This window comes from Salmo trutta, chromosome 37 (genome assembly GCF_901001165.1).
Source record: "Salmo trutta chromosome 37, fSalTru1.1, whole genome shotgun sequence".
NCBI lineage: Eukaryota > Metazoa > Chordata > Actinopteri > Salmoniformes > Salmonidae > Salmo > Salmo trutta.
In genome coordinates this window covers 1,443,767-1,470,345 of record NC_042993.1, presented here as the reverse complement: position 1 = coordinate 1,470,345, position 26,579 = coordinate 1,443,767, and the positions used below count along the sequence as shown (strand labels likewise).

Sequence of the window (26,579 nt, the reverse complement as noted above, 5' to 3'; positions counted from 1 at the left end):
TTGTAAGCAGGGACACGATCAATATGGACACCATACAAAGTACATATGCTTAAATCATCAGTTATTTTTATGCGCTCTAGAGAACAACATGTACTTAGTTTCACCTGCATTCAATACTAATTTCAGGTCAATAAAGTTTTTCTGTAATACAATGAAGGCAGACTGTAGTTAGCATACACAACAGTATTATCGGCATACAAGTGCAGGTTAAACATTTTTACAGACAAGTCGATATTGTTAATGTACACAGTCAAAAGTACAGGACCCAAAATTAACCCCTGCGGGACACCTTTCGTAATATCCAGGAAACCTGATTTAACACCATCGGTAGACACACATCTGTCAAGTAATTTTCACAACAGTTACATGCAGCCTGGTCCAGGCCAATTGAGGCAAGCTTCTGAATTAGCAGTGAGTGATCAACATTATCGAAGGCATTTGGCAGGTCAATGAAGAGGGCAGCACAATGTTGCCTTTTATCCAGACAATGAACCACATTTATAACTAGGGATGGAGCAGAGATGCTATGACCTGGTCTAAAACCCGACTGATGTACTTGTAGAATACATTTCAAAGATAAGAACGATCTTAGCTGAAAATGAATCAAGGATTCTAATATTTTAGCTAGGCAAGAAAGTTTTGAAATATGGCAATAATTATTTAGGTCACCCCTTTTGTGAAGGGGGAGTACATGGGCCGCCTTCCAAACCTTGGGAATAGTACCAGATATAATCGTCAGGTTAAAATATGATTCAGCAATCAGGGGGCAGAGAACTGCAGCAACAATGGATCAAGCATATCAGTCCCAGTTTTTGATGTTTCTTTTTACATAAATCTTAAGCAAGACATCTAGCACATCACAGATAGTAAATTGCTGAAATGAAAACAAAGATTCACTAGAAGTTGACGTGTTAACCGTCGAGTCAGCTAGAGGCTGGCAGAGTGAAGAGCAGTCGATTGACTGACCAGGGTCAATTAAACCACTGTTTAAAATGATGATTAAAAGCATCACTTATCTCCTTCTTCTCAGTTATGATTCTTTGAGAGAGTGAGGGTGTGTCTAGGTGGCAGGTAGCCTAGCTGTTAAGAGCCAATAACCTCCAACAACAACTGCTCCCTGGGCCCCGATGACGTTGATTATGACAGCCCCCCCGCACCTCTCTGATTCAGAGGGGTTAAATACGGAAGACACATTTCTGGTGAATGCATTCAGTTGTACAACTGACTAGGTATCCCCTTTCCCTTCCACAATCTACAGTACCGGCCACAGTGTGTGTGTGTGTGTGTGTGTGTGTGTGTGTGTGTGTGTGTGTGTGTGTGTGTGTGTGTGTGTGTGTGTGTGTGTGTGTGTGTGTGTCTGTGTGTGTGTGTGTCTCACCGTGCGGTCCTGTCAGGGGGGTGTTGAAGCAGAGTGTGTCTCCAGGCCTGAGTGTGTGTGTGGGGGCAGAGATGGCGGGGAGGACAGGGAGGGGGGTGTAGTCACTCAGGGAGGGGTTGGTGGGGTCTGCCTGCACCCCTAGGACTGTCAAACCCCCAGACACTGTCTGGACCACGAAGGAATGACTGTCTGAGTCTGGAGTCACCTGCACCAAGTCATCCCTGAGAGAGAGAGAAGAGTGTTTAAAGATGGAATCCACATTAGGGGAAACAACGCCACTGTTCGCCCCGAGCACCTTTGTTATGGTTTTTGGAGAAACAGAGGAGAAAGAAGAAAAACAGAGGAGAAACGGAGGAGAAAGAGGAGAAACAGAGGGGAGCAGACTCCGTCCACATGGTAAAAAATTATCTGTATATATTGTGTTGTTCTGTCACGTGGGCAGTGATGTCTGAGAGGAGAAACAGAGGAGAGCAGACTCCGTCCACATGGTAAAAAATGATCTGTATATATTGTGTTGTTCTGTCACGTGGGCAGTGATGTCTGAGAGGAGAAACAGAGGAGAGCAGACTCCGTCCACATGGTAAAAAATGATCTGTATATATTGTGTTGTTCTGTCACGTGGGCAGTGATGTCTGAGAGGAGAAACAGAGGAGAGCAGACTCCGTCCACATGGTAAAAAATGATCTGTATATATTGTGCTGTTCTGTCACGTGGGCAGTGATGTCTGAGAGGAGAAACAGAGGAGAGCAGACTCCGTCCACATGGTAAAAAATGATCTGTATATATTGTGTTGTTCTGTCACGTGGGCAGTGATGTCTGAGAGGAGAAACAGAGGAGAGCAGACTCCGTCCACATGGTAAAAAATGATCTGTATATATTGTGTTGTTCTGTCGTGTGGGCAGTGATGTCTGAGAGGAGAAACAGAGGAGAGCAGACTCCGTCCACATGGTAAAAAATGATCTGTATATATTGTGTTGTTCTGTCACGTGGGCAGTGATGTCTGAGAGGAGAAACAGAGGAGAGCAGACTCCGTCCACATGGTAAAAAATGATCTGTATATATTGTGCTGTTCTGTCACGTGGGCAGTGATGTCTGAGAGGAGAAACAGAGGAGAGCAGACTCCGTCCACATGGTAAAAAATGATCTGTATATATTGTGCTGTTCTGTCACGTGGGCAGTGATGTCTGAGAGGAGAAACAGTGTTGGTTGTTGGCAGTAACTTCTTTGTTGATGTAATATCCCAAACGGACGTGGCAGTTTGACCATGAAGGATCCCAGCTTTAAGGAAAATAAAACAGACAGAGAGAAAGAGAGAGAGAGATTTGACTATATACTGTGTGTGTTACCAGTTGGTGGTAATGTGAGAGTGTGTGTGTTACCTGTTGGTGGTAATGTCAGAGTGTGTGTGTTACCTGTTGGTAGTAATGTGAGAGTGTGTGTGTTACATGTTGGTGGTAATGTGAGAGTGTGTGTGTTACCTGTTGGTGGTAATGTGAGAGTGTGTGTGTTACCTGTTGGTGGTAATGTGAGAGTGTGTGTGTTACCTGTTGGTGGTAATGTGAGAGTGTGTGTGTTACCTGTTGGTGGTAATGTGAGAGTGTGTGTGTTACCTGTTGGTAGTAATGTGAGAGTGTGTGTGTTACCTGTTGGTGGTAATGTCAGAGTGTGTGTGTTACCTGTTGGTGGTAATGTGAGAGTGTGTGTGTTACCTGTTGGTGGTAATGTCAGAGTGTGTGTGTTACCTGTTGGTAGTAATGTGAGAGTGTGTGTGTTACCTGTTGGTGGTAATGTGAGAGTGTGTGTGTTACATGTTGGTAGTAATGTGAGAGTGTGTGTGTTACATGTTGGTGGTAATGTGAGTGTGTGTGTGTTACCTATTGGTAGTAATGTCAGAGTGTGTGTGTTACCTGTTGGTGGTAATGTGAGAGTGTGTGTGTTACCTGTTGGTGGTAATGTCAGAGTGTGTGTGTTACCTGTTGGTAGTAATGTGAGAGTGTGTGTGTTACCTGTTGGTGGTAATGTGAGAGTGTGTGTGTTACATGTTGGTAGTAATGTGAGAGTGTGTGTGTTACATGTTGGTGGTAATGTGAGTGTGTGTGTGTTACCTATTGGTAGTAATGTGAGAGTGTGTGTGTTACCTATTGGTAGTAATGTGAGAGTGTGTGTGTTACCTGTTGGTGGTAATGTGAGAGTGTGTGTGTTACCTGTTGGTAGTAATGTGAGAGTGTGTGTGTTACCTGTTGGTGGTAATGTGAGAGTGTGTGTGTTACCTGTTGGTGGTAATGTCAGAGTGTGTGTGTTACCTGTTGGTGGTAATGTGAGAGTGTGTGTGTTACCTGTTGGTGGTAATGTCAGAGTGTGTGTGTTACCTGTTGGTAGTAATGTGAGAGTGTGTGTGTTACCTGTTGGTGGTAATGTGAGAGTGTGTGTGTTACATGTTGGTAGTAATGTGAGAGTGTGTGTGTTACATGTTGGTGGTAATGTGAGTGTGTGTGTGTTACCTATTGGTAGTAATGTGAGAGTGTGTGTGTTACCTATTGGTAGTAATGTGAGAGTGTGTGTTTTACCTGTTGGTGGTAATGTGAGAGTGTGTGTGTTACCTGTTGGTAGTAATGTGAGAGTGTGTGTGTTACCTGTTGGTGGTAATGTGAGAGTGTGTGTGTTACCTGTGGGTGGTAATGTGAGAGTGTGTGTGTTACCTGTTGGTAGTAATGTGAGAGTGTGTGTGTTACCTGTTGGTGGTAATGTGTGTGAGGGTGTTACCTGTTGGTGGTAATGTGTGTGAGGGTGTTACCTGTTGGTGGTAATGTGTGTGAGGCTGTTATGGGCGTTGAACTGTTGTCCCAGGTTGTCGTAGCAGAGAGCCCTGACTCTGATGGTCCAGCCCAGGGGAAAGGCAGGCAGGCCTCCCCCTCCAACACTGTACAGGCTGGACACACTAAACAGCCTGACAAACCACACTGGAGACACCTGGCAGACACAACACACAAATACACTTTTGTACTCCCCAGCATGGTCAGATAGTGATGACCCAGTCCCAGTTAGGGTCAACTGTGGATGCTGAGTTTCTCACCAGGTCTACTTTAGAATGGATCCCATCGAAGGACACAAGTGACCAACTTACCCGGACGCTGATGAGCAGGGTCTGGTTGACCCCACAGGTCTCCATAGCGATGACCTCCAGCAGGGCAGATCCCGTGTCAGGCCCCGCCCTCAGAACTCCCTGGCTGTCCACTGTTACAAGACCCTCCCCTTTCACACACTGACACAGGCCGTACCGCACAGGACAGATAGTGTCTCTGAAACACACAATCACACACGCATGACTACAGACATAAACACACACACACACACACACACGCATGCATGACTACAGACATAAACACACACACACACACACACACATGCATGAGTACAGACATAAACACACACACACACACACACACACGCATGAGTACAGACATAAAAACACACACACATTACACACGCATGAGTACAGACATAAACACACACACACACAATCACACACGCATGAGTACAGACATAAACACACACACACACACACACACACACATGCATGAGTACAGACAAACATACACACACACACGGGTACAGACATAAACTCATATACACACACACGCATGAGTACAGACATAAACACATAAACACACAAACACACGCATGAGTACAGACATACAGTGCATTCGGAAAGTATTCAGACCCATTGACTTTTTCCTCATTTTGTTACGTTACAGCCTTATTTTAAAATTGATGAAATCACTTTTTCCCTCATCAACCTACACACAATAATGACAAAGCAAAAACAGGTTTGTAGAGATTTTGGCAAAAAAAGAAAAACATTTAAACATTTTTTTTATATTTACATAAGTATTCAGACCCTTTGCTATGAGACTCTAAATTGAGCTCAGGTGCATCGTTTCCATTGATCATCCTTGAGATGTTTCGACAACTTGATTGGAGTCCACCTGTGGTAAATTCAATTGATTGGACATGATTTGGAAAGGCACACGCCTGTCTATATAAGGTCCTAAAGTTGACAGTGCATGTCAGAGCAAAAACCAAGCCATGAGGTCGAAGTAATTGTCCGTAGAGCTCCAAGACAGGATTGGATCGAGGCACAGATCTGGGGAAGGGTACCCCAAAAATTCTGCAGTATTGAAGGTCCCCAAGAACACAGTGGCCTCATCATTCTTAAATGGAAGAAGTTTGGAACCACCAAGTCTCTTCCTAGAGCTGGCCACCCGGCCAAACTGAGCAATCGGGGGAGAAGAGCCTTGGTCAGGGAGGTGACCAAGAACCCGATGGTCACTCTGACAGAGCTCCATTGTTCCTCTGTGGAGATGGGAAAACCTTCCAGAAGGACAGCCATCTCTGCAGCACTCCACCAATCAGGCCTTTATGGTAGAGCGGCCAGATGGAAGCCATTCCTCAGTAAAAGGCACATGACAGCATGCTTGGAGTTTGCCAATAGGCAGCTGAAGGACTATCAGATCATGAGAAACAAGATTCTCTGGTCTGATGAAACCAAGATTGAACTCTTTTGCCTGAATGCCAAGCATCACGTCTGGAGGAAACCTGGCACCATCCCTACGGTAAAGCATGGTGGTGGCAGCATCATGCTGGGGGATGTTTTTCAGTGGCAGGGACTGGGAGACTAGTCAGGATCTAGGGAAAGATGAACGGAGCAAAGTACAGAAAGATCCTTGATGAAAACGTGCTCCAGAGCGGTTCACCTTCAAACAGGACAACGACCCTAAGCACACAGCCAAGACAACGTAGGAGTGGCTATGGGACAAGTCTTTCAATGTCCTTGAGTGGCCCAGCCAGAGCCCGGACTTGAACCCGATCGAACATTTCTGGAGAGACCTGTAAATAGCTGTGCAGCAATGCTCCCCATCCAACCTGACAGAGCTTGAGAGGATCTGCAGAGAAGAATGGGAGAAACTCCCCAAATGCACATGTGCCAAGCTTATAGCGTAATACCCAAGAAGAATAGAGGCTATAATCGCTGCCAAAGGTGCTTCAACAAAGTACTGAGTAAAGGGTCTGAATACTTATGTGAATGTGATATTTTGTTTTTCTGCACATGCAGACACACACAACCACACATGCTGGCTCTCACTTGTTGCTCTGAAGTGCGTAGTGTGAGTAGGGAGACATGAGGATGGATCTGGAGGTTCCTACAGCCAGCTGCATCTCCTGGTACACCTTAGAGAGGAGAGAGATCTGGAGGTTCATACAGCCAGCTGCATCTCCTGGTACACCTTAGAGAGGAGAGAGATCTGGAGGTTCCTACAGCCAGCTGCATCTCCTGGTACACCTTAGAGAGGAGAGAGATCTGGAGGTTCATACAGCCAGCTGCATCTCCTGGTACACCTTAGAGAGGAGAGAGATCTGGAGGTTCATACAGCCAGCTGCATCTCCTGGTACACCTTAGAGAGGAGAGAGATCTGGAGGTTCATACAGCCAGCTGCATCTCCTGGTACAACTTAGAGAGGAGAGAGATCTGGAGGTTCATACAGCCAGCTGCATCTCCTGGTACACCTTAGAGAGGAGAGAGATCTGGAGGTTCATACAGCCAGCTGCATCTCCTGGTACACCTTAGAGAGGAGAGAGATCTGGAGGTTCATACAGCCAGCTGCATCTCCTGGTACACCTTAGAGAGGAGAGAGATCTGGAGGTTCCTACAGCCAGCTGCATCTCCTGGTACACCTTAGAGAGGAGAGAGATCTGGAGGTTCATACAGCCAGCTGCATCTCCTGGTACACCTTAGAGAGGAGAGAGATCTGGAGGTTCATACAGCCAGCTGCATCTCCTGGTACACCTTAGAGAGGAGAGAGATCTGGAGGTTCATACAGCCAGCTGCATCTCCTGGTACACCTTAGAGAGGAGAGAGATCTGGAGGTTCATACAGCCAGCTGCATCTCCTGGTACACCTTAGAGAGGAGAGAGATCTGGAGGTTCATACAGCCAGCTGCATCTCCTGGTACACCTTAGAGAGGAGAGAGATCTGGAGGTTCATACAGCCAGCTGCATCTCCTGGTACACCTTAGAGAGGAGAGAGATCTGGAGGTTCATACAGCCAGCTGCATCTCCTGGTACACCTTAGAGAGGAGAGAGATCTGGAGGTTCATACAGCCAGCTGCATCTCCTGGTACACCTTAGAGAGGAGAGAGATCTGGAGGTTCATACAGCCAGCTGCATCTCCTGGTACAACTTAGAGAGGAGAGAGATCTGGAGGTTCATACAGCCAGCTGCATCTCCTGGTACACCTTAGAGAGGAGAGAGATCTGGAGGTTCATACAGCCAGCTGCATCTCCTGGTACACCTTAGAGAGGAGAGAGATCTGGAGGTTCATACAGCCAGCTGCATCTCCTGGTACACCTTAGAGAGGAGAGAGATCTGGAGGTTCATACAGCCAGCTGCATCTCCTGGTACAACTTAGAGAGGAGAGAGATCTGGAGGTTCATACAGCCAGCTGCATCTCCTGGTACACCTTAGAGAGGAGAGAGATCTGGAGGTTCATACAGCCAGCTGCATCTCCTGGTACACCTTAGAGAGGAGAGAGATCTGGAGGTTCATACAGCCAGCTGCATCTCCTGGTACACCTTAGAGAGGAGAGAGATCTGGAGGTTCATACAGCCAGCTGCATCTCCTGGTACACCTTAGAGAGGAGAGAGATCTGGAGGTTCATACAGCCAGCTGCATCTCCTGGTACACCTTAGAGAGGAGAGAGATCTGGAGGTTCATACAGCCAGCTGCATCTCCTGGTACACCTTAGAGAGGAGAGAGATCTGGAGGTTCATACAGCCAGCTGCATCTCCTGGTACACCTTAGAGAGGAGAGAGATCTGGAGGTTCATACAGCCAGCTGCATCTCCTGGTACACCTTAGAGAGGAGAGAGATCTGGAGGTTCATACAGCCAGCTGCATCTCCTGGTACACCTTAGAGAGGAGAGAGATCTGGAGGTTCATACAGCCAGCTGCATCTCCTGGTACACCTTAGAGAGGAGAGAGATCTGGAGGTTCATACAGCCAGCTGCATCTCCTGGTACACCTTAGAGAGGAGAGAGATCTGGAGGTTCATACAGCCAGCTGCATCTCCTGGTACACCTTAGAGAGGAGAGAGATCTGGAGGTTCATACAGCCAGCTGCATCTCCTGGTACACCTTAGAGAGGAGAGAGATCTGGAGGTTCATACAGCCAGCTGCATCTCCTGGTACACCTTAGAGAGGAGAGAGATCTGGAGGTTCATACAGCCAGCTGCATCTCCTGGTACACCTTAGAGAGGAGAGAGATCTGGAGGTTCATACAGCCAGCTGCATCTCCTGGTACACCTTAGAGAGGAGAGAGATCTGGAGGTTCCTACAGCCAGCTGCATCTCCTGGTACAACTTAGAGAGGAGAGAGATCTGGAGGTTCCTACAGCCAGCTGCATCTCCTGGTACAACTTAGAGAGGAGAGAGGAGAGAGATCTGGAGGTTCCTACAGCCAGCTGCATCTCCTGGTACAACTTAGAGAGGAGAGAGGAGAGAGATCTGGAGGTTCCTACAGCCAGCTGCATCTCCTGGTACACCTTAGAGAGGAGAGAGATCTGGAGGTTCATACAGCCAGCTGCATCTCCTGGTACAACTTAGAGAGGAGAGAGATCTGGAGGTTCCTACAGCCAGCTGCATCTCCTGGTACAACTTAGAGAGGAGAGAGGAGAGAGATCTGGAGGTTCCTACAGCCAGCTGCATCTCCTGGTACAACTTAGAGAGGAGAGAGGAGAGAGATCTGGAGGTTCCTACAGCCAGCTGCATCTCCTGGTACAACTTAGAGAGGAGAGAGTAGATGAGGAGATGAGGACAGGACAGGAGTAGAAAGGAGTAAAGATTGGAGAGGAGAGGTTATCATATCACAGACAAACTACTCAACAACAACCTATAAACAAATGTCTCAAAAGCAGGAGGTGGACCCAGTGTGTTTACCAGTATCTGTATCTCGTCAGAGAGCTGCTGGTGGGAGGCTGACGTGTGATTGGCCAGCTGAACTGTCACTCTCAAACTGGTCCTGCCCGCTGCCCACGCCCTCACCAGTACAGAGAAACTATGGGCAGGAGAGACAGTCACCCCCGCCTACAACACACACACACACACACACACACACACACACACACACACACACACACACACACACACACACACACACACACACACACAGTCATATCCAAGTGGTTTGACACACATTAACCTACATATACAGGGACAAAGTGTAGCGTACCTGAGTGTGTCGTGTTTGTATCTCCAGTACTCCAAGCTTGCCCAGATTCCAGTGGAAGGAGAGACCAGACTCTACACTGCCCAGAGCAAAGGGGTTCTGACTACTGTCACTGCCCATCACATACACTGGCATCTAAACGCACGCACACACACTGGGGTTACTAAACCACATGCACATACGCACCCAAATACCGTACAAACATACACAGCAACAAACTACACTGCCTGCCACATACATTCATCATACAATGACAATATTTGAGAGAGAATACAAACATGATCTGTATGTTACCTCAGTGCCCACAGACAGTTTGACCAGAGGGGCCTGGATCCTGACCCCTGTCAGGTTAAACACCTCCACATCCACCTCATCCTGACACACACACAAAGACAACCAGATAATCAACAAGTGAAAAGTATGTGTGTGTGTGTGGGGGGGGGGTTGTGTGTGTACCTGTGCGAAGGTGAGCAGAGCTCCGGTGTCCTGAGTGACGGTCTGCAATGCCCCTCTGAGTTTGACCACGCCCACTGCCACTCCACGGACCAATCCTGTGTCGGTCACCGTGGCGATGCGGCTGTCACTCACAGAGAAGCCCACACTGGACTGGGGGTGGGGGCCACCCTCCCACTTCACCTGAGAGAGATGTGTGCGTGTGTAAGTGTATGATTGCGTGCAGACAGATGGAGTTATGACATTGACACAGTAGCTAGTAGTACCATGACTTCCATCAGCATCATATTCACTTTGTTGTGAATCTCTAAAAGCCTTTTGAATTGTCATGTGATCCAATGATGAATCAAACACTGTTCAAGACCAGAAACCTAGAGTCAGAGTTAACAGAAACCTAGAAACAGAGTTAACAGAAACCTAGAGTCAGAGTGAACAGAAACCTAGAAACAGAGTTAACATGAACCTAGAGTCAGAGTTAACAGAAACCTAGAAACAGAGTTAACATGAACCTACAGTCAGAGTTAACAGAAACCTAGAGTCAGAGTTAACATGAACCTACAGTCAGAGTAAACAGAAACCTAGAGTCAGAGTAAACATGAACCTACAGTCAGAGTTAACAGAAACCTAGAGTCAGAGTTTACTCTGACTGTAGGTTCATGTTAACAGAAACCTAGAGTCAGAGTAAACATGAACCTACAGTCAGAGTTAACAGAAACCTAGAGTCAGAGTTAACAGAAACCTAGAGTCAGAGTTAACATGAACCTACAGTCAGAGTAAACAGAAACCTAGAGTCATAGTTAACAGAAACCTAGAGTCAGAGTTAACAGAAACCTAGAGTCAGAGTTAAAGCTGCAATATGTAACTATTTGGGTGACCCGATCAAATTTTTAAATAAATGTGTGTTATATTCCCATTGAAAGCAAGTCTAAGATGGGGTAGATCTTTTCAATGTGCGCTAATTCTATGATTCCTATTCTTTTGTTTTTGCATCTTTTACCTACGGTTTTATACATAATTTTCAAACAGCTGAAAATAAAACATTTCAATTATGGAAAATGTATTTCACAGGGGTTTAGATGGTACAATGATTCTCTACACTATACTTGCTTGTTTTGGCACATCAACTGATATTAGGCAAACTATTAGAATTTTAGCAACTAGGAAATGTCAGTGATTTCTGCATTGTGTCAGCATGAACACAAACCCACCAGTGGCTCCTCCTGAACCATGATTTTAGAAACACTGATCATGTGTATTTGGTTACCTGTCGTACGCTGCCCAGTGTCAGTGCCAGACTTCGTGGCTGCAGGGTGAATCTGGGGTAGACCTGCATATGAAAACAATGTACAGTTCATCAGGACTGTGTAGACTGTATACTATAGTTTTATGGTGTGTTGTGACAGTACATCAGGACTGTATAGACTGTATACTATAGTTTTATGGTGTGTTGTGACAGTACATCAGAACTGTATATATACCGTTCTACGGCACAACTGGACTACGTCTCCTGCGTTTGACTCTGCCTTTTCCTCCTGCCTTACGGAACCGTGACAGAATCCCGCACCAAAATAAATATGGAGTCAGCAGGAGCGGAAGCACCGTCAGTGGCCGAACAGGTGTCACAGCACTCCAACCTCCTCCACCGCCTGGGCTCGGCGATGGACCAAGTGCTGGCCAGATTGGAGAACTGGGAGAGAGGGGCTTCAATCACCAGACCAGCTCCGGTTCCTCAGCCGGCGCCTCTACAAACCCCACCTGAAGCGGGCGCGAGCGGCATCCGGATTACGCCACCCAGGGAGTTTGACGGGACAGCTACGGGATGTAAGGGGTTTTTACTACAGATTGAACTCTACCTGGCGACCGTTCGCCCCTCTCCCTCCAACGAAGAAAAGGTGAGCGCCCTCGTCTCTTGTCTTACGGGTAGAGCCCTGGAATGGGCCAACGCGGTTTGGGATGGCCCAGACTCGGCTCGGGGTGACTACCCGGAGTTCACCCGCCGCTTCCGGGCGGTATTCGATCATCCCCCGGAGGGCAGGGCGGCGGGTGAGCGATTGTTTCACTTAAGACAGGGGACGAGGAGCGCTCAGGACTTCGCTCTGGAGTTCAGGACTCTCGCCGCGGGGTCGGGGTGGAATGAGCGGGCCCTGATGGATTCTTATCGCTGCAGTCTCCGAGAGGATGTCCGCCGGGAGCTGGCCTGCAGGGACCACGCCATCACACTGGACCAGCTGGTGGATTTATCCATCAGACTGGACAACCTGCTGGCTGCCCGGGGACGTTCCAGTCGGGGCCTGTTCGTTCCACCTCCCAGCCCTCCTGCTCCACAGCCCATGGAGATAGGAGGAGCTGCATCAAGGAGGACCGTGGGGAGGGGCCTCTCCTGCACCCACTGCGGGCGCAGAGGACACACTGCGGACCGGTGCTGGAGAGATCCCCCCGGGAGTTCGGATGGCAGGCAGAGCACTTCATCGACCCCCCAGGTGAGTCAGCACCAGCCACACCCAGAGCCCCCTGTCGACCATCTGTACATTTCAGTTTGTTTTCCTGATTTTTCCCCTCACTTCCAGTATAAGGCACTAGTCGATTCAGGTGCAGCTGGGAGTTTTATGGGCCGTGGGGTCGCTAAAAGGTTAGGGATTCCCCTGGTTCAGCTGGACCACCCCTTCCCTGTGCACGCCTTAGACAGTCGACCACTAGGGTCCAGCCAAGTGGGGGAGGCTACTGTACCACTGGTTATGGCGACGTGGGGGGGTCATGTGGAACATATCAGCCTCTTCCTTTGACTCCCCGGCGTTTCCAGTGGTACTGGGTATCCCCTGGATAGCCACTCACAACCCTCAGATTTCATGGGGACAGAGGGCTCTTAAGGGGTGGTCGAGGGAGTGCTCAGGTAGATGTATAGGAGTTTCCATCGGTGCAACCACGGTGGAGAGTCTAGACCAAGTCTCTACTGTGCACATTCCCCCTGAATATGCCGATTTGGCTATCGCCTTCAGTAAGACGAAGGCGACCCAATTACCACCCCATCGACAGGGGGATTGTGCGATAAACCTCCAGGCTGACGCGGTCCTTCCTAAAAGCCACGTGTATCCTCTGTCTCAGGAGGAGACAGTGGCTATGGAAGCATATGTCGCTGAGTCCTTGAGACAGGGATACATTCGGCCATCTAAATCCCCTGTCTCCTCAAGCTTATTTTTTGTGAAGAAGAAGGAGGTCTGCGCCCGTGCATTGACTATAGAGGTCTAAATTCGATCACAGTGGGGTTCAGTTACCCGCTACCTCTCATTGCTACGGCGGTGGAGTCATTTCACGGGGCGTGCTTCTTCACCAAACTAGATCTCAGGAGCGCGTATAACCTGGTGCGTATCCGAGGGGGAGACGAGTGGAAAACCGCATTTAGTACCACATCTGGCCATTATGAGTACCTCGTCATGCCGTATGGGTTGAAAAATGCTCCTGCTGTCTTCCAATCCTTTGTGGACGAGGTTCTCAGAGACATGCTCGGACAGGGTGTGGTGGTGTACATCGATGACATTCTGATCTACTCCGCCACACGCGCCGCGCATGTGGCTCTGGTGCGCAAAGTGCTTGGGCGGCTGCTGGAGCACAACCTATACGTCAAGGCTGAGAAATGTGAGTTCTCCAAACGAGCCGTCTCTTTCCTAGGATATCGCATTTCCACCACAGGGGTGGTGATGGAATGTGATCGCGTTACGGCCGTGCGTAATTGGCCGACCCCTACCACGGTGAAGGAGGTGCAGCGGTTCTTGGGGTTCGCCAATTATTACCGGAGGTTTATCCGGGGTTTTGGTCAGGTGGCAGCTTCCATTACCTCACTGATGAAGGGGGGTCCGGTGCGACTGCGTTGGTTGGCAGAGGCGGACAGAGCCTTCCGTCGTCTGAAGGTTCTGTTTACCGACGCTCCGGTGCTGGCGCATCCGGATCCCTCTTTGCCATTCATAGTAGAGGTGGACGCGTTCGAGGCTGGGGTCGGAGCAGTGCTGTCGCAGCGCTCGGGAGCTCCTCCGAAGCTCCGTCCCTGTGCATTCTTTTCTAAGAAGCTGAGTCCGGCGGAGCGCAACTATGACGTGGGGGACAGGGAGTTGTTGGCCGTGGTCAAAGCTTTGACAGTGTGGAGACATTGGCTTGAGGGGGCACGCCACCCTTTTCTCATCTGGACCGACCACCGTAACCTGGAGTACATCCGAGCAGCGAGGAGACTTAATCCTCGTCAGGCCAGGTGGGCCATGTTCTTTATGAGGTTCCAATTCACCCTTTCCTACATTCCGGGGTCTCGGAACCGGAAGGCCGACGCACTGTCGCGTCTCTACGACTCCGAGGAGCGGACCATCGATCCGACTCCCATACTCCCGGCGTCCTATCTAGTGGCACCGGTGGTATGGGAGGTGGATGCGGACATCGAGCGGGCGGTTCAGGCGGAACCCACTCCCCCTCAATGTCCCGCGGGTCTGAAGTTCGTTCCGCTTGGTGTTCGCGATCGCCTGATCCGATGGGCTCACACTCTACCCTCCTCGGGTCATCCTGGAGTGGAACGGACAGTGCGAGGCCTGAAAGGAAAGTACTGGTGGCCCACCTTGGCTGAGGATGTAAGACACTATGTCTCTTCCTGTTCGGTGTGCGCCCAGTGCAAGGCTCCTAGGCACCTGCCTCGGGGGAAATTACAGCCCCTCCCCGTTCCACAACGACCTTGGTCTCACCTCTCGGTGGATTTCCTTACGGATCTCCCGCCATCTCAGGGGAACACTACCATCCTGGTTGTTGTGGATCGGTTCTCGAAGTCCTGCCGTCTGCTCCCATTACCCGGTCTTCCTACGGCCCTACAGACCGCGGAGGCCCTATTCACCCATGTCTTCCGGCACTACAGGGTGCCCGAGGACATCGTATCTGATCGGGGTCCCCAGTTTACTTCCAGGGTGTGGAGGTCGTTTATGGAGAGGCTGGGGGTCTCGGTCAGCCTGACCTCGGGTTTTCACCCCGAGAGTAATGGGCAGGTTGAGCGCATTAACCAGGATGTGGGCAGGTTCCTGCGGTCGTATTGCCAGGACCGGCCAGGGGAGTGGGCGAGGTTCGTGCCATGGGCCGATGGCCCAGAACTCTCAGCGCCACTCCTCTACTAACCTGTCACCTTTCCAGGTAGTGTTAGGTTATCAGCCGGTCCTGGTGCCCTGGCAGCAGAGCCAGACGGAGGCTCCTGCGGTGGAGGAATGGGTACAGCGCTCTCAAGAGACCTGGAATGCTGTCCAGGAATGCCTGAGGCGAGCGATAGGTCGACAGAAAGAGAGCGCTGACCGCCACCGCAGTGAGGCTCCCGTTTATAATCCGGGGGGACAGAGTCTGGCTCTCGACCCGGAACCTGCCCCTCCGCCTGCCCTGCCGGAAGCTGGGTCCGCGATTTGTGGGGCCGTTCAAAGTCCTGAGGAGAATAAACGAGGTGTGTTATAGGTTGCAACTCCCATCATACTACCGTATTAACCCCTCGTTTCATGTGTCTCTCCTCAGGCCGGTGGTAGCTGGTCCGCTGCAGGACGCTGAGGTGCGGGAGGTCCCTCCGCCCCCCCTGGACATCGGGGGGGCCCCGGCGTACACAGTCCGGGCCATCCTGGACTCCCGGCGTCGGGTAGGGGGCCTGCAGTACCTCGTACGGTCCGGAGGAGAGGTGCTGGGTTCCGGTGAGGGACATTTTGGATCCCACTATGCTCCAGGAGTTCCATCGTCTCCATCCGGACCGGCCGGCGCCTCGCCCTCCGGGCCGTCCCCGAGGCCGGTGTCGGCGCGCTGCGGGAGCCGCGCGTCAGGGGAGGGGTACTGTCACAGTATCCACAGAAAATGGTGCCCCTCCTCGGCCGGGCGGCGCTCGGCGGTCGTCGTCACCGGTCTACTAGCTGCCACCGATCTATGTTCTGTGTTCGTTGTGTTTTGTCTGTTTAAGTCCGCACCTGTTTCCGTTTCTGTAATTAGTGGGGGGGTATTTAGTTTGTTCCTTGTGGTTTGTCTTTTGTGCGGGATTGTTTATTCGTCAGCGGGCAGGTCTGTGAACGTTTGTGTTTTTTGCACATTTTTCCCCAGCGGCTTCTCGCTAGAGGAATGGTATATTTGCCGGGCTGCACCCCGTACGTATCTTTGTTTTCTCGGGGTTAACTGTGTTCCCGGGTGGTCTCTGGGCACACCCTATGCCCTTGGGTTACGCCGAGTGGGTTTTTCCCGGTGAAATAAATATACCGTTCTACGGCACAACTGGACTACGTCTCCTGCGTTTGACTCTGCCTTTTCCTCCTGCCTTACGGAACCGTGACATGTATAGACTGTATACTATAGTTTTATGGTGTGTTGTGACAGTACATCAGAACTGTATACTATAGTTTTATGGTGTGTTGTGACAGTACATCAGAACTGTATAGACTGTATACTATAGTTTTATGGTGTGTTGTGACAGTACATCAGAACTGTATACTATAGTTTTATGGTGTGTTGTGACGGTACATCAGAACTGTATACTATAGTTTTATGGTGTGTTGTGACAGTATATCAGAACTGTATACTATAGTTTTATGGTGTGTTGTGACAGTACATCAGAACTGTATACTATAGTTTTATGGTGTGTTGTGACAGTACATCAGAACTGTATAGACTGTATACTATAGTTTTATGGTGTGTTGTGACAGTACATCAGAACTGTATAGACTGTATACTATAGTTTTATGGTGTGTTGTGACAGTACATCAGAACTGTATATTATAGTTTTATGGTGTGTTGTGACAGTACATCAGAACTGTATACTATAGTTTTATGGTGTGTTGTGACAGTACATCAGAACTGTATAGACTGTATACTATAGTTTTATGGTGTGTTGTGATAGTACATCAGAACTGTATAGACTGTATACTATAGTTTTATGGTGTGTTGTGACAGTACATCAGAACTGTATACTATAGTTTTATAGTGTGTTGTGACGGTACATCAGAACTGTATACTATAGTTTTATGGTGTGTTGTGACAGTACATCAGAACTGTATAGTATAGTTTTATGGTGTGTTGTGACAGTACATCAGAACTGTATACTATAGTTTTATGGTGTGTTGTGACAGTACATCAGAACTGTATACTATAGTTTTATGGTGTGTTGTGACAGTACATCAGAACTGTATACTATAGTTTTATGGTGTGTTGTGACAGTACATCAGAACTGTATAGACTGTATACTATAGTTTTATGGTTTGTTGTGACAGTACATCAGAACTGTATACTATAGTTTTATGGTGTGTTGTGACAGTACATCAGAACTGTATAGACTGTATACTATAGTTTTATGGTGTGTTGTGACGGTACATCAGAACTGTATACTATAGTTTTATGGTGTGTTGTGACAGTACATCAGAACTGTATACTATAGTTTTATGGTGTGTTGTGACGGTACATCAGAACTGTATACTATAGCTTTATGGTGTGTTGTGACAGTACATCAGGACTGTATAGACTGTATACTATAGTTTTATGGTGTGTTGTGACAGTACATCAGGACTGTATAGACTGTATACTATAGTTTTATGGTGTGTTGTGACGGTACATCAGGACTGTATACTATAGTTTTATGGTGTGTTGTGACGGTACATCAGAACTGTATACTATAGTTTTATGGTGTGTTGTGACAGTACATCAGAACTGTATACTTTGGTTTTATGGTGTGTTGTGACAGTACATCAGAACTGTATACTATAGTTTTATGGTGTGTTGTGACAGTATATCAGGACTGTATAGACTGTATACTATAGTTTTATGGTGTGTTGTGACAGTACATCAGAACTGTATAGACTGTATACTATAGTTTTATGGTGTGTTGTGACGGTACATCAGGACTGTATACTATAGTTTTATGGTGTGTTGTGACAGTACATCAGAACTGTATACTATAGTTTTATGGTGTGTTGTGACAGTACATCAGAACTGTATACTATAGTTTTATGGTGTGTTGTGACGGTACATCAGAACTGTACACTATAGTTTTATGGTGTGTTGTGACAGTACATCAGAACTGTATACTATAGTTTTATGGTGTGTTGTGACGGTACATCAGAACTGTATACTATAGTTTTATGGTGTGTTGTGACGGTACATCAGAACTGTATACTATAGTTTTATGGTGTGTTGTGACAGTACATCAGGACTGTATAGACTGTATACTATAGTTTTATGGTGTGTTGTGACAGTACATCAGAACTGTATAGACTGTATACTATAGTTTTATGGTGTATTGTGACAGTACATCAGAACTGTATACATACTGTATAATTAAGCAATATGGCCCAAGGGGGTGTGGTATATGGCCAATATACCACGGCTAAGGGATGTTCTTAGGCACGACTTATCGCGGAGTGCCTGGTCACAGCCCTTAGCCGTGGTATATTGGCCATATACCACAAACCCCCAAGGTGCTTTATTGCTATTATAAACCTGTTACCAACGTAATTAGAGCAGCAAAAATACATGTTTTGTCCTACCCGCGGTATACACGGTTTATAATATAGTTTTATGGTGTGTTGTGTGCATTGCTCTGCTCTGCTGGGGTTATGATTGGTTGTCTACCTGTAGCTGTTTGTGAGAGGAGGTCCGGACACTCCCACTACTGTCCACTGCAGACAGGTGAAGACTGACCACTCCCACTGTCTGACCTGACACACGGTAACCTACAGAGACGCTGTCCAACGGCCCTGCAGGACTACTCACACACACGTTTATGTACCAGGATGACAAAATATTTCACATCTCTATCCAGTGAAATGTTTCTTAGGAATGTGGACATAACAGACAGAATGTACACACACACACACGGGTACTCACTCCACAGTGAGGATGGGTGAGGAGGGGGTCAGTTTGAGGTGCATCAGAGGAAGGTTACGATGTAGGAAGGGTTGTCTGTTAGAGTCTAGAACACGCACACGAACCAGAGCACTGTGGTCCACCTCCACCTGACACACACACACACGCACGCAGACACACACACACACACACACACACACACACACACACACACACACACACACACACACACGCAGACACGCAGACACACACGCAGACACACACACGCACGCAGACACACACACACACGCACGCACACACACACACACACGTACCAAATGTGGTGTTTTATAATCCAGCATGGTTGTAAAGAGCAACTCTCCTTCATCCAACAGAATGAGAGGACACTCACAATGTCAACAAAGTCTATCTGGAAGTCAGTGATGTCAGAGATGGAGATGGAGGTCACGGCGGGGTCAGCAGAGGTCAAACACAGGTCATAGGCCAGGATGGAGGAGAGGCCAGGCCGCAGGGGAGACACCTAAGAGACAACACAAGCCTGACTTAGCAGCACTCTGTGGACCGTAGTCAGAACTCCTTGGCTATGGGCAGTGTATGTGTGTTAATGGTGTGTGTGTGTGTGTGTGTGTGTGTGTGTGTGTGTGTGTGTGTGTGTGTGTGTGTGTGTGTGTGTTAATGGTGAGTTCGTGTGTGTCACCTGTACAACATTGCTGTTCTCCAGGTAAGTGATGTTGGCCAGCTCTCTGTCCTGAAGACGAACCAAGAAGTGTCCTGAACCCTGAACCAATGTCAGGTTCTCCTAGAGAGAGACAGAGAGAAAGAGAGAGATATCAAAGAGAGATATATGAGAGAGAGAGATATGAGAAAGAGAGGTATGAGAGAGAGAGATATGAGAAAGAGAGATATGAAAGACAGAAAGACAGCCAGAGAGAGAGATATGAGAGAGATGAGAGAGAGAGAGAGAGAGATATCAGAGAGAGATATATGAGAGAGAGAGATATGAGAAAGAGAGATATGAGAGAGAGAGATATGAGAGAGCGAGATATGAGAAAGAGAGATATGAAAGACAGAAAGACAGCCAGAGAAGAGAGAGAGAAGAGAGAGAAAGATATAAGAGAGAGACAAGAGAGAGAGAGAGAGAGAGAGAGAGAGAAGAGAGAGAAGAGAGAGAGATAAGAGAGAGAGAGAGAAGAGAGAGAGACAGAGAGAGATAAGAGAGAGAGAGAAGAGAGACAGAGAGAGATAAGAGAAAGAGAGAGACAGAGAGAGATAAGAGAGAGAGAGAGACAGAGAGAGAGAGAGAGAGAGAGAAGAGAGAAAGAGAGAAGAGAGAGAAGAGAGAGGAGAAAGTCATGCATTAAATCGGCTAGGAGGTTATTCACAGTGGTATTGGCAATGTGTCAGAGTAGTTATAAAGGCTTTATAACACTCACAGTGCTGTCAGGGTGGTTATAGAGGGTTATAGCACGTTTGTCCCACAGCACGTCCTCCACCAGTCTCAGATGCACAGACGCAGTCAGCGGTGTGGCCCATGAGTCCTACAATACAACACACACAGACAGTTATAATATACACGCGCGCGCGCACACACACACACACACACACACACACACACACACACACACACACACACACACACACACACACACACACACACACACACACACACACACCTGTGCAGGTGTGAGGGCCACAGTGATGGTGACTGTCCCTGTTAGATCGTGGGCGCGGAGCACTTGACGACCTGCAACACAGAGACAACCAATCAGAACTCTGCACGTACACACACCGCCTATCAGCATCCACTTCTGAAAATGTTAGGGGCCTGACAACACGGCCTCTCATTGTGATTCTATTGAAATCCCCTCAACACAATCCCCGATAACTGGTACTTGTGTGGTAACGAGCATCCCTTTAACAAACCATTTAATCAACAACCATAAAACATACTAAACACCACACACACAATCTCTATTGTGCCTGGATCTCCACTAGGCTGTAATGAAAACGAGTAATGAAAACCCTGACCGTGCAGTTTGCTGTGGCCGCTGGGTGTGTGTGTGTCTGCCAGGCCCATGTGTGTGTGTGAGGGCAGGGACAGCAGGGAGTAGTTAGAGGTCAGCCAGTTCACAGAGCACGAGCTGAAGTTGTCAAACTGCACCCCCCGGTGGTCAAACACTGCTAACTGCAGCACAGCATCCCTGCTACTGGACACAGACAACTGGAGAGAGGGAGGGAGGGAGGATGGGAGGAAGGTGGGGATAAGAGGAGACACAGGATGACGTTAAGGGGACGAGGTTTCCTATAATATGACTGGCCCAAACAAATTCCATTTAGGTCCTAAAAGTAAACATAGACACAATGCAAACATGTACAGAGTGATGGGTAAAGTGTTGTTAGATAAGGAGAGATGCAGACGGAGAGTGGGAGAGATGCAGACGGAGGGTGGGACAGAGGCAGATGGAGAGTGGGAGAGAGGCAGACAGAGAGTGGGAGAGAGGCAGACGGAGAGTGGGAGAGAGGCAGACGGAGCGTGGGAGAGAGGCAGACGGAGCGTGGGAGAGAGACAGACGGAACGTGGGAGAGAGGCAGACGGAGCGTGGGAGGGAGGCAGACGGAGAGTGGGAGAGAGGCAGACGGAGCGTGGGAGAGAGGCAGACGGAGCGTGGGAGAGAGGCAGACGGAGCGTGGGAGAGAGGCAGACGGAGCGTGGGAGAGGGAGACACACCATATGAGTGGGGCAGACGGAATGAGGGAGACACACCATATGAGAGGGGCAGACAGAGCGTGGGAGAGGGAGACACACCATATGAGAGAGGCAGACAGAGCGTGGGAGAGGGAGACACACCATATGAGAGGGGCAGACGGAGCGTGGGAGAGGGAGACACACCATATGAGAGAGGCAGACAGAGCGTGGGAGAGAGGCAGACGGAGAGTGGGAGAGAGGCAGACGGAGCGTGGGAGGGGGAGACACACCATATGAGAGAGGCAGACAGAGCGTGGGAGAGGGAGACACACCATATGAGAGAGGCAGACAGAGCGTGGGAGAGGGAGACACACCATATGAGAGGGGCAGACCGAGCGTGGGAGAGGGAGACACACCATATGAGAGAGGCAGACAGAGCGTGGGAGAGAGGCAGACGGAGAGTGGGAGAGAGGCAGACGGAGCGTGGGAGGGAGGCAGACGGAGCGTGGGAGAGAGGCAGACGGAGCGTGGGAGAGAGGCAGACGGAGCGTGGGAGAGAGGCAGACGGAGCGTGGGAGAGAGGCAGACGGAGCGTGGGAGAGAGGCAGACGGAGCGTGGGAGAGAGGCAGACGGAGCGTGGGAGAGAGGCAGACGCGTGGAGAGAGGCAGACGGAGCGTGGGAGAGAGACAGACGGAGCGTGGGAGAGAGGCAGACGGAGCGTGGGAGAGAGGCAGACGGAGCGTGGGAGAGAGGCAGAAGGAGCGTGGGAGAGAGGCAGAAGGAGCGTGGGAGAGAGGCAGACGGAGCGTGGGAGAGAGGCAGACGGAGCGTGGGAGAGAGGCAGACGGAGCGTGGGAGAGAGGCAGACGGAGCGTGGGAGAGAGGCAGACGGAGCGTGGGAGAGAGGCAGACGGAGCGTGGGAGAGAGGCAGATGGAGCGTGGGAGAGAGGCAGACGGAGCGTGGGAGAGAGGTAGACGGAGAGTGGGAGAGGCAGACGGAGCGAGGGAGAGAGGCAGACGGAGCGTGGGAGAGGCAGACGGAGCGAGGGAGAGAGGCAGACGGAGCGTGGAAGAGGGGCAGACGGAGCGTGGGAGAGAGGCAGACGGAGCGTGGGAGAGGGGCAGACGGAGCGTGGGAGAGGGGCAGACGGAGCGTGAGAGAGGGGCAGACGGAGCGTGGGAGAGGGAGACACACCATATGAGTGGGGCAGACGGAGTGAGGGAGACACACCATATGAGAGGGGCAGACGGAGCGTGGGAGAGGGAGACACACCATATGAGAGGGGCAGACGGAGCGTGGGAGAGGGAGACACACCATATGAGAGGGGCAGACAGAGCGTGGGAGAGGGAGACACACCATATGAGATAGGCAGACAGAGCGTGGGAGAGGGAGACACACCATATGAGAGGGGCAGACGGAGCGTGGGAGAGGGAGACACACCATATGAGAGAGGCAGACAGAGCGTGGGAGAGAGGCAGACGGAGAGTGGGAGAGAGGCAGACGGAGCGTGGGAGAGAGGCAGACGGAGCGTGGGAGAGAGGCAGACGGAGCGTGGGAGAGAGGCAGACGGAGCGTGGGAGAGAGGCAGACGGAGCGTGGGAGAGAGGCAGATGGAGCGTGCGAGAGGGGCAGATGGAGCGTGGGAGAGAGGCAGACGGAGCGTGGGAGAGGGAGACACACCATATGAGTGGGGCAGACGGAGTGTGGGAGAGGGAGACACACCATATGAGAGAGGCAGACAGAGCGTGGGAGAGAGGCAGACGGAGAGTGGGAGAGAGGCAGACGGAGCGTGGGAGAGAGGCAGACGGAGCGTGGGAGAGAGGCAGACGGAGCGTGGGAGAGAGGCAGACGGAGCGTGGGAGAGAGGCAGACGGAGCGTGGGAGAGAGGCAGATGGAGCGTGCGAGAGGGGCAGATGGAGCGTGGGAGAGAGGCAGACGGAGCGTGGGAGAGGGAGACACACCATATGAGTGGGGCAGACGGAGTGTGGGAGAGGGAGACACACCATATGAGAGAGGCAGACAGAGCGTGGGAGAGGGAGACACACCATATGAGAGAGGCAGACAGAGTGTGGGAGAGGGAGACACACCATATGAGAGAGGCAGACAGAGCGTGGGAGAGGGAGACACACCATATGAGAGAGGCAGACAGAGCGTGGGAGAGGGAGACACACCATATGAGAGAGGCAGACAGAGTGTGGGAGAGGGAGACACACCATATGAGAGAGGCAGACGGATCGAGGGAGAGAGGCAGACGGAGCGTGGAAGAGGGGCAGACGGAGTGTGGGAGAGGGAGACACACCATATGAGAGAGGCAGACAGAGCGTGGGAGAGGGAGACACACCATATGAGAGGGGCAGACGGAGTGTGGGAGAGGGAGACACACCATATGAGAGAGGCAGACGGATCGAGGGAGAGAGGCAGACGGAGCGTGGAAGAGGGGCAGACGGAGTGTGGGAGAGGGAGACACACCATATGAGAGAGGCAGACAGAGCGTGGGAGAGGGAGACACACCATATGAGAGGGGCAGACGGAGTGCGGGAGAGGGAGACACACCATATGAGAGAGGCAGACAGAGCGTGGGAGAGGGAGACACACCATATGAGAGGGGCAGACGGAGTGTGGGAGAGGGAGACACACCATATGAGAGGGGCAGACGGAGTGTGGGAGAGGGAGACACACCATATGCTGGAAGAGTGTTTTGGTCTGAGCTACTTGGTGAAACATCTCTTTGGGTCATTAAGATAAGCAAAGAGAGTGCTGTGTGCTGTGTGTGTGCGTGTGTGCTGGCTGATTGGTCGTTCCCATCCCAACAGGAAGTAGAAACATTGCAGTAGAAGTGTGTTTATTAGTTTGCTCAGTGGAGAGAGGGCACTGTGAACTGAGAACACTACCGCAATATGGCGACTAGCCTGAGTGGTTGCCAGTCTTTTAGGTTTCAACAAAAATTAGCTTTGCCTCTACAAGCAGGCACTTAAACCACAAGGATAAACAGAAAGGATATCGTACTCTAGTTCTATTTCAATCAAAATCAGTCACACATTCTCATCTACAATTTTCACAGGCTATCTGTGTGAAAGAGGACCTGATTGCAGTCAACAGGTTTTCTCTCTCCGTGTGTGTGTGTGTGTGTGCATATGCTCCTCTGTCCTTTTCCTTGGTGAAAAATCCCCCTTTCACACAAACGTTGTTGTGAAGACAGATACAGGAGTTGCTATGGAGACCACCATCACTTTTCTCAGGCACATTGCAAGTAATTGGAGTGAGAAGTAGGAAGGATGGAGGAAGGGAGAGAGAGAGCGAGGGATGTGTCTGTGTGTGATAGAGGGAAACAGAGATAAACGAGGAGAGGTTAATGAGGGCAGGGAAAGAAAAAAACAAAAGGAAATATGAAAAAGTGAGAGAGAGAGAGAGAGAGCGAGAGACAGAGAGAGACAGAGAGACAGAGAGAAAGAGAGAGAGGTGGGGAAAAGGGGAGGTAGAGAGACAATGAGCGATAGAAAAACTCACCAGGCTGGCAGGATAGTGGGGCTCAGGGCACGGGTGGGACAGGGAGGATGGAGGGATGGAGGGAGGAGAGGAGGGGAGGAGGGAGAGAGAGAGAGAACCCGGGGCACTGCAGTCTACTCTCACTCTGCTCCGCTCTACTGAGGGATCCTGGTTCAGAGGACCTGGGGAGTTCCCACTGCTGAACACCAGCCACTACACACACACAAAGACACACACAGTCGATTCAGAGAGGCAAATACTTCATAAGACTATAGATTTAAATGGAATATTGTCTTATATTTTTATCTGAGAAATTGGTGTCAGCTTCAATAAGACTGTTTTACTGTCAGTCAATAAACTCTATAAAGTCCATGTATTGTCCATTAGCGTAATTTCCGGACTATAAGCCGCAACTTTTTTCCCAGGCTTTGAACGTCGCGGCTTAAACAATGAACAACGTCGCGGCTTAAACAATGACGCGGCTAATATATGGATTTTTCCCGCTTATCATTTTTTTCTAAAAAAAAACATTCTGTGACGTGCTCAGTTTTTTGGCGGCATGAAGCTTTCATTAGACCAATGAAATTGCCGAACGGGTTAAGGTCAAACAACTTTTTTGTTTACTGTTAGATTAAATCGAGCGCTCTCAAACTTCCCATCATTCTGATTACGGGAGTCATTTTGTCACCCTGATTCCTGGGGGCACAACAAAGTATTTGCAGCCACTCGACATCAGTGTAAATCGTGCATTTAAGGTGGCGCTCCGTGTTCAGCGGGAGGCTTGGATGACAAGCGGGGAGAAATCCTTCACTAAAACGTGCCGCATGCGAAGAGCAACTTATGGTCAAGTCTGCCAGTAGGTCCTGACAGCGTGGAGCATTGTCAAAAAATCCACTATCATCAACGGGTTTGGAAAGGCTGGACTGCTGCGTGTTGAAGAGGGCTCAGCGGGGGATTTGCCTCCGGATGAAAGTGACGAGAGCAACAATGAAAACGATCCAATATCGGATGAAGCAATTCTGAGGCTATTCAACTCCGACACCGAAGGAGATGGTTTCAGTGCACAGGAGGAGGAAGATGGTAGGCTACTGTTTACTGCTCATTTAAAAAAAAAATTGTTACAAGCCATGTTTCGTTAAAGCCTATTTATTTTTGTTACAAGCCGTGTTTCGTTAAAGCCTATTTATTTTTGTTACAAGCCGTGCTTCGTTAAAGCGTATTTATTTTTGTTACAAGCTGTGTTTCGTTAAAGCCTGTGTAAAGTTCATTTGTTTCAATGTACCGGTAGGCACCTGCGGCTTATAGACATGTGCGGCTTATTATGTTCAAAATATTATTTATTTTTAAATTCAGTGGGTGCGGCTTATATTCAGGTGCGCTAAATAGTCCGGAAGTTACGGTAGCTAAAGAAATCATACTAAAACATGTTCCTCCCTCCCTTTATCTGAAAACACACAC

The 26,579-nt window shown here is 49.5% G+C and overlaps 1 protein-coding gene across 6 annotated transcripts in view; it reads right to left on the bottom strand.

The window, feature by feature from the left end:
- The window catches only part of LOC115177318 (nuclear pore membrane glycoprotein 210-like), a 47,739-nt gene that overhangs the window by 9,227 nt on the left and 11,933 nt on the right, over positions 1–26,579 (bottom strand). For 4 of the 6 annotated variants that reach the window (XM_029737973.1, XM_029737972.1, XM_029737976.1 and 1 more), the window contains 17 exons: positions 25,143–25,334; positions 20,973–21,165; positions 20,618–20,688; positions 20,378–20,482; positions 19,642–19,743; positions 19,336–19,464; positions 18,966–19,093; positions 18,711–18,843; positions 11,374–11,436; positions 10,113–10,292; positions 9,951–10,031; positions 9,660–9,791; positions 9,368–9,514; positions 6,522–6,607; positions 4,503–4,677; positions 4,173–4,348; positions 1,379–1,599 (listed from right to left, as the gene is read on the bottom strand). In XM_029737973.1, coding sequence (XP_029593833.1) covers positions 1,379–1,599; positions 4,173–4,348; positions 4,503–4,677; positions 6,522–6,607; positions 9,368–9,514; positions 9,660–9,791; positions 9,951–10,031; positions 10,113–10,292; positions 11,374–11,436; positions 18,711–18,843; positions 18,966–19,093; positions 19,336–19,464; positions 19,642–19,743; positions 20,378–20,482; positions 20,618–20,688; positions 20,973–21,165; positions 25,143–25,334 — 2,314 coding nt within the window. The remainder of the gene's footprint in view (positions 1–1,378; positions 1,600–4,172; positions 4,349–4,502; positions 4,678–6,521; positions 6,608–9,367; positions 9,515–9,659; positions 9,792–9,950; positions 10,032–10,112; positions 10,293–11,373; positions 11,437–18,710; positions 18,844–18,965; positions 19,094–19,335; positions 19,465–19,641; positions 19,744–20,377; positions 20,483–20,617; positions 20,689–20,972; positions 21,166–25,142; positions 25,335–26,579) is intronic. The other 2 variants (XM_029737974.1, XM_029737977.1) reach the window with 2 other exon arrangements.